The sequence below is a fragment of the Arachis duranensis genome, chromosome 8, assembly GCF_000817695.3.
Source record: "Arachis duranensis cultivar V14167 chromosome 8, aradu.V14167.gnm2.J7QH, whole genome shotgun sequence".
Lineage (NCBI taxonomy): Eukaryota > Viridiplantae > Streptophyta > Magnoliopsida > Fabales > Fabaceae > Arachis > Arachis duranensis.
Window position 1 is genome coordinate 14043012 of NC_029779.3, and position 8087 is coordinate 14051098.

Sequence of the window (8087 nt, forward strand, 5' to 3'; positions counted from 1 at the left end):
CACTTTACACAAAACCAGCAAAAGAATCAAAGTTGTGAAAGTTTCTTTAATTACAGAGATCCGAATATTTGATGGGCGAAGAATTCACGCTTCCCAACGGTTGAAACTTGGAACTTTGGAACAAAATTCTTTTCCCTCAACAATCAATTTCCCGTTTTGTAACCATCACAATTTTTAATTCTCTCTCTAAATTTAATACTATTTCTTCACATTTACCGCGTTTTCTTTTTCTCTCGCTTCACAAAATTTTCCCATCCAAACCAAAACGAATCTAACCACCGGAGAATTCTCATTTCTCAATTTTGCACTGCGCCATCGTTTTCAGTAAGCAGTAACTCAATTGAAGAAAAAGAAGAAAACCTCCTTTTACTTGCATACGCTTTTTTGTTTTTATTATCTCTATCTCTCTCTTGTCCTCGTTAATCTCACCGTCACGCGCTGCCGCGTATTTCGTCACCGTTTAATCACCGAAAGCAAGCTACCTGATTGGAGCCTTTGGTTTGAAACTTGAAACTTGAAACGGACGGTTACATTGCAAGTTGTGCCGCTTTTCTCAGCTGATCAGTTAGTTTCTTCATCTATGTGTGGTGTTGGAAGGAGGATTAGGAGGAGCATAGGCTTTGTCGCTGCCATAGCTGGATGTGCATCGGGTGCAGGATAAATGCGCTACACCGGGAATCTAGGGTTTTCGAGCCTGGTCCTTTTGGTGCTGTTGCTGCTGCTGATTTGTCTTGTTTTTCCGGCGATCGGATTCTTTTATGTCCGCCGTAAATGGCGGATTTCAGTGGCTAGGAAGGAAGAGATCAGGAGGCTTCTGATTTTGGCTGCTGAGGAAACTGCCAGGGCCGAGAGAGAGGCCACGTATGGTTACGGTGCCGCGGCGGAAACCGCCGTCAAAAGCAATCAGTGTGCCGTGTGCTATGTTCCCGCCACCGCACGCTGCGCTCAGTGCAAATCGGTTCGCTACTGGTGTGTTCATCTTCCATTTCTCTTCTTTGCTCTTCATTTTTTTGCTAGCTGTTCAAAGATGTTTTGTTGCCTTGTGAACTTGTTGAATGATCCATTCTGTATAACTTGGTTTTCCTCTGTGATTTGTGGACTTTACCGTTTGCGTAAGATGTATGTGTTATATACATTTTGGTATCATGTGTTTCAGTTCGTTTGAGTGTCAAACTCTTCATTGGCGCCAAGGGCACAAATTGGAATGCCGTCTGCAAAGAATACTTCGGCAGAGTGATGTAGTTAGTGATCTTGGCAACAAGGTAACCGAGCAAGAATTCTCTAGAATCGCTGACCAGAAGTCTGAAATTGCAGGTGCAGAGCATGAAGCGTCCGGTGAAAACCAACAAACTTCAGTCGCTGGTGTTTCTTCTAAAGTTTTATATGGAAAAAATGAAAATGTAAGAGATGAGTGCCTTGCAGGGGGAACTATAACAGATTCTAATTCTGAGTTGTCAAGTAACTCTTTTTCTGGCTTCTCAGCTTCTCCAAGTGCTAGTGAATCATCTGATGACTCCTCTATTTGTGAGAGTGTTATATCAAACGAGCATGACCAATCTGATGGACCAGTTTTTGTTGATTCGACACTTGACATTCCAGATAGCACTTCAAGTGACGGTAGCATGGTTGTAGCTATGTCTTCATCACCCAAATTTGCCAGTTTGGTTGAATCAGTTGATGGTTTTTCGACAATGCGTAAATTAAATGGAAGTAGATCTGGTCCTTGTAAAGAAGAAGGAAAACTTGCAAAAAATGGTACTTCAGGTTCAGGTATGCTGAAGGGGGCAACAATCAAGCCTTCCATAGTGTCTTCTGGGTTCTGGGATAGAACTCTTGGCACAACTGGGATTGAAGAAGATGCCAACAGTGACACTTCTCCATCCCATTCGGATGAATCCACTCACAATACAGGATCTGATTCTCAGTCATTTCGCTTTTCGTTTAGTTCCATCGCTCTTATGCAAGCACAAGATAGTGAGGCAAAGGATTTTGTATCTGATAATCCTTCTCCCAATACTGTTGGGGACAATGTGCCTTGCTCAGGATCAGCATCAACGGAGAATGACAGAGATACAGTGAATTCTTCAAAGGCTACAAATCTTAAATTCATGAACAGCAAAGATTCCATACTTCCAAACCCTGCTGCTGCCCCTGTTTATGAATCTGATCAATTGGGATCTAAAGGCAGCTCTGTGCAACCCTTATCTTGTCTCTACCCACCATCCCCCAGTCTTAGCAAAGGTTCAGGTTGTGAAGATTCTTTGAACGTCCATAACTTGCAATCGTATATTTCTATGGCATCAAATCGTGTTGTAGGAAACCATGGCATCAATTCTAAGTCTGCTGAAATTAGATGCCTGACACGTGACCTTGATTCTAATTTAGTCCGTAGAACTGATGCTCACTCAAATTCCAGTACAAAACATGTGAATAATGGTAATCAATCTGCCACTAGTACGTCGTCTGGGGGTGTTAGCTGTTCTGCAAATTCTAAGAGTGGCTTGAAATCATCTGTTTTAAAAGTTGTTGATCAGTTCCGAGGATCAAATTTCTCAAAGCAGTTTCCACTAGTTTGGAATGATACCGCAGGAAAACAAAGTGATAAGGTTCTTTCTTGAACAAATTTTTATTTATCTGTTTATTTTTATATGTTCTTTTGTGCCTTGTGCAATTTTATCTTACATTTACAGATGCTGCAGGGTCTTTTTCCTTACGAATTGTTTGTCAAGATTTATAACTCGAACAAGGGGGAGTTTAGCCCATTTGGTCTTATAAATTGTGGGAACAGGTAATTTGAAATGATTTGTTTGCTAGAAACATTTGATAAGATAATTAGTTCAAAGAGCTTGTCTGTTCATTTATTTTTGCAGCTGTTACGCCAATGCTGTACTCCAGTGCTTAGTATTTACACCACCCCTGACTGCATATTTTCTTCAAGGACTACATTCTAAAGCATGTATGTAAGCAAATCAGTTTTTCCATTGGAATCATCTGCATGCCATATTTCTTGAATATTATCTTCTGTAACCCATTAATAGGGTTAAACAATTCCATGCAAATTTCAGGTGCAAATAAAAAATGTTTCAACTGTGAGTTTGAAAGTTTGATTTTGAAGTCAAAGGATACAAAATATCCACTCTCTCCTAAGGGCATACTCTCCCAACTAAGGAGAACTGGAAGTCAACTTGGTAATGGCAAAGAAGAAGATGCACATGAATTTCTAAGGTAAACCCTTTTTTAAGTGTAACCACGTAATTCTTGTCCTGTAATTCATTTCAGATTAAGGAATCTGGTGTTATACTCAACAGGCATGCCATTGACACAATGCAATCTGTTTGCCTTATGGATACTGGGGTTGATGTATGTGGTTCATTGGAAGAGGACACTACTTTAATTGGTCTAACATTCGGGGGTTACCTTAGATCAAAGGTAATTTATGTTTATATATTGAAATCTACTAAACTATTGTTTTTCCCCCTTTCCTGTGTTATAATGCACCAATACAGTGTTGCCATGCTTTTGCAATAGATAAATTCCTGTCATTTTAAGATCCATTAATTCGAATAATGTGGAGAGTAAACATGCCCCTCATACTTTGCAGATAAAATGCATGAAATGTGGAGGGAAATCTGAGCATCAGGAAAGGATGATGGATCTTACTGTTGAGATAGAAGGGGACATAGCAACCCTACAGGAAGCTCTTCGACGATTTACAAGTACCGAGTCTTTGGATGGAGAAAATAAGTACCACTGTGTCAGGTTGGTTGGTCCTCTAGAGCGGCCTTTTTAAAAGTTTCAATGTTGTTGTATAATAGGAACTTGAATTCTGTTTTAAGATATAAATACTAGTTCCTTAAATCAGTGTAGACATTTGTAATCCTGCAAAAAAGGATTAAGTCCTAAAAAATGTTTGAACTTTGAAAAGAGAAAGTCACTCCTAGACTCTCTGCACATATGGAAGCTCTAGCTAGCCTTCTCCCATGCTTGCAGAATCTTGTTTGGTGTACAAGTGTTTTTTAACATTGGCATTTTATGTGGATTGTGGATTACTAAGGCTTTGGTATGTTATTTGGCTTACTAACGTTTTTTTTGGCATTTTGCTTTTATTGTTCAAATTGCTTGTGCTCAAAGTTAGTTTTCTATATTATTAATGTAACCTCTCCATTTGAAGATGTAAATCTTATGAGAAGGCCAAGAAGAAGCTGACAATTTCTGAGGCACCTAATGTTCTTACAATTGCATTAAAGAGATTCCAGGTACTTTATGTCTTAAATTCAAAGTATAATATGTTATTACCTTCATTTGTGCTGTCTATATGCAGAGAGTACATTAAATTTGTTACATTTGTCTTGCAGTCAGGAAAGTTTGGGAAGCTTAACAAGCCTATCCAGTTTCCTAAAACTCTTGACTTGGCTCCTTTCATGAGTGGGACTAGTGATAAATCACCTATATACAGACTGTATGGTGTAGTTGTTCACTTGGATATCATGAATGCTGCCTTTTCTGGTCACTATGTGAGCTATGTGAAGAATAGTCAAAACAAGTGGTTCAAGGTTGATGACAGTGTGGTAAGTCCCTCAGTTTCCATTTGTTTGCATATATCATGAAGACATATCTCTTGGCTTGGTTTTACAGGTAGTAGATTCCCACACCAAATCAGTAATATGTAGCCTTGGTTCCACCACTTGTAACATCATAAATCTGTGACCTATATATATCATTTGTTCTTTATTATTGTGAATAAAAGTATATCTGCATAGGCTTGGTTGAATTCTGTGACAAAATCTTCTATCATAAAATCATGTGACAATCATTTGGTCTGGATAAAACTGTTCCAAGGTTTATTGACAAGCAGGTTTTCAAATCATTTCTAAACTTTAAAACAAATCATTTTATTTCATTATTACTTACCATTCAAACCTGTCAGATACACCTAACAAAGTTTCTTCATATGCAATTTTGGTTTGTTTGGCAGGATTTATTAACCAATTGTGCGAGTATATTTACTTCGTTTTAACCATGTCCTTTATGTCTTGTAGGTGACACCTGTTGAGGTGGAGAGAGTCTTAACAAAAGGATCATATATGCTTTTTTATGCAAGGTAACCCTTTTGGTGTTATTTTACTGGTGCATCTTGTGCAAGCAATGTTCCTTTTTTACTAACAATTGCCTCTAGTGCGCTTCTCTCACCATCTGATTCCCTCTGTAGGTGTTCACCCAAGGCCCCAAGATCAATCAGAGGCAAGACACTGTCCCCAGAATCAAAAGGCAAAGTAACCGGAAAGACCGCAACGAAAACTCGGAATGGTTCTTGCAGCACCGATAGCACTCATGATTCGACCACCACAGATGAGTTCTCCAATTATATTTTCGGTGATTCAAGGGTTGGCTGGGGTAGCCCATGGAGGAACTCCGAATCCGACACCTCATCCTCCACCTCTTCCTCATCTTCTCCCCTGAACTTCAGGCATTCACCCCTAGCCGATATGGACCGATATGATTCAGTTTCTCCTGGTTTAAGTGCAGATATAGATGGCAATTTGTACAGGAACAAAATGGGGCATGCAGAAAGAAAAGGAGGTGTTGTGCCTCTCTCACATTCAGACACTCTACACCATAGGAAGTTAGAAAGTACTAGGATTAGCAGCAACAGTAATTTTAGGGATACTAACTCTCATCAGAGACTAGGATCTAACCATTTTAATGGCATAAGCTCTGGTGCACCTTGTAGAAAGCCAAGGGACAGAACGGATTGAAATATTTATTTAGTTTTAATCTATAGGTAGGCCGGTGCAGTATATAATGAGGTATAGTCTACCATTTATGTAATGTACTCAAAAGATGGCGTTCTTATAGAAAGGAATTAGCCATCAACATTTTGCTTCTCACTTAAATAGATGTAGTAGGTATATAGATTAATTACTGTAACTAATAAGTCTTATCATTCCATTTTTCTGAAAGAAAAACTTGAACACGTGAATCAATAAGATTGTAATATGATAATCCTATTCTGTTAACTTGTTTTTAGGTTATATATATATAAAGATTAGAGTTTTCTAAAATGAAGAAGTTGGTAGAGTAAGAAAAAGTAAAGGATTTAATTATTTTTGAATTGAAATAGTAGATTTTATATATAATAGAAGTAATAAATTCAATGGTGATTAAATTATTGTTTTTTTAATTTTACCAATTTTTTATTTGAAAGGTTTTTATCACATTTAAAATATTATTCTTTCTGAAGTGTTTATACCTATTTATTTATCTTTTCTTTCAAATATATTTTCACTCTTGGCAATAACAAGTTAACAACTGACCTATACTATTTGTGAATTAAATCATTGTTATAGTTATTTAAATATTTTTGTTTGGACCATGAGGTGTTTTAATTTTTAGAATTTAGCTAACAGGTTAAGATGATCAATTGAAAAAGTTTTTATAAAACATGTAAATTTTAAATAAATAATGTATTTGTTATGTATTTATTAAAATAAAAAATTAAAAAATAGTATAATCTTAACATATATCTTAAATTCTAAACTTTTAGGATATATATTAGCTAAATTCTAATTTTTATTTGTTTGTTTATTTGTTTGGACCATGGAACATGAGTTGGTGGTATTCGTATTTCATTACATCAATCTGCAATGAAATAATCCAAGCCAACTTGGCTTGAAATGAAGTTCGTTAAAAAATCAAATTGAAATTGATAAGGCAGATAGGGTCTAAAGAGGATGTAGTTGATGATAAATTGATAATAGAACAAAAGAGAGTGATGGAACGGATACAAAGCGTGAGACAACTTTGTTCCTGTAATAAAATCCAACTCAACAAAGTGCAATCCCTTTTCGGTTCTGTATTCAAATTACTTCACAATATTGAAAATATTAAAGGGACAACCTGTGTCCATGCCCTACTCTTTGTACTTTCTACTAAACACACGTATCATTAATTCTTGGCCCTACCCATTATTCCAGGTTTCCCATGTCAATGTTTTTCTTTAAATTACTACAAACAATTTACTTCATTTTGATTTTTAAGCATAGAAAAAACAGTGATGCTACATGACTAATTAGCAGTTTAGCACAATAAAAATTAGTTGAATTAGAAAGAGGGGACACATAAAAGAAAGAAGAAAAAAGACTTGATTAAACTTAATGATAAAAATAGCAAGTATTTTTCTTAATATGTTCTTGTTAAGAATTAAAAAAAAAAGAATCCAAATATTGGTAGTTCAATTAAGACAGAAAAAAAAATATTACAGATAGCATAGTGACGATGAATTCATGTTGGATAATTCTATATGGATTATTGTTGTAAATTTTAGCACATGCATTATCTAACTAAGCTTTATTAAAGTTATTTATTTTGCATCATAAAGATACTGTGGAAGCCTGCCTCTATCAAGTTGGAAAGAAAAGAAACAAGAAACTTGGCTGCCAAGTCTATTGATTCAAAGGGCTCATAGCATTCCATGTACCAATTCTAACTCTTTATTCTTGTTTTGGAGATACACGAAGAGATCAATCCTATCTCTTCCCATTATTGCACCTTCATTTTCTTTGGTCTATAAAATACAACTGAATGATACGAGAAATGAAACTAACTTCCCTTTAATTCATTAGCGATATGTGATCTCTGTTAGGAAAAATTAAGGTTCAGACAAAAATTTGTCTAACAATAAAAGTATTAAAAATAATTTTTTTTACAATTTAGACGATTAAATAGACAATACTAAAGATACTCAAAATATTAAATATAATGACAAAAATTAAATAATCAAACAATAGAATTTTTATTGTGGAAAAGAGGGACAAAAAAATCTACGGAATCTAATTCAGTAAAACTTTTCACTATCAAAATAATGAGTATACAATCAATCTTTTTAATAGTACTAGGACATCTCAACAATCAACAAAATACTTAATTAAAATTGATAGAAACAACATAAACCCTCTACAAAAATGAATATTTCAAATCAGACAAAAGAGAAGGCATTACAATTAGCATAGTATATTCTAATGTTCATGGAACAACATACTAAAATTCTATAAAAAATAGAAAAAATTTACCAATTTAATGTGTGCAAT

General features: G+C 35.6%; 1 protein-coding gene across 1 annotated transcript; it reads left to right on the forward strand.

Annotated features, from left to right (window-relative positions):
* The first annotated feature begins 121 nt into the window (after positions 1-121).
* On the forward strand, positions 122-5928 carry LOC107460928 (ubiquitin carboxyl-terminal hydrolase 16). Its single transcript, XM_016079359.3, has 11 exons — positions 122-969; positions 1157-2606; positions 2700-2788; positions 2871-2956; positions 3066-3225; positions 3309-3429; positions 3602-3759; positions 4172-4256; positions 4356-4568; positions 5040-5101; positions 5210-5928. Exons 1-11 carry the CDS (start codon positions 662-664, stop codon positions 5754-5756), a joined length of 3279 nt encoding a protein of 1092 aa, XP_015934845.1. The 5' UTR covers positions 122-661; the 3' UTR covers positions 5757-5928.
* The last annotated feature ends 2159 nt before the right edge of the window (positions 5929-8087 follow it).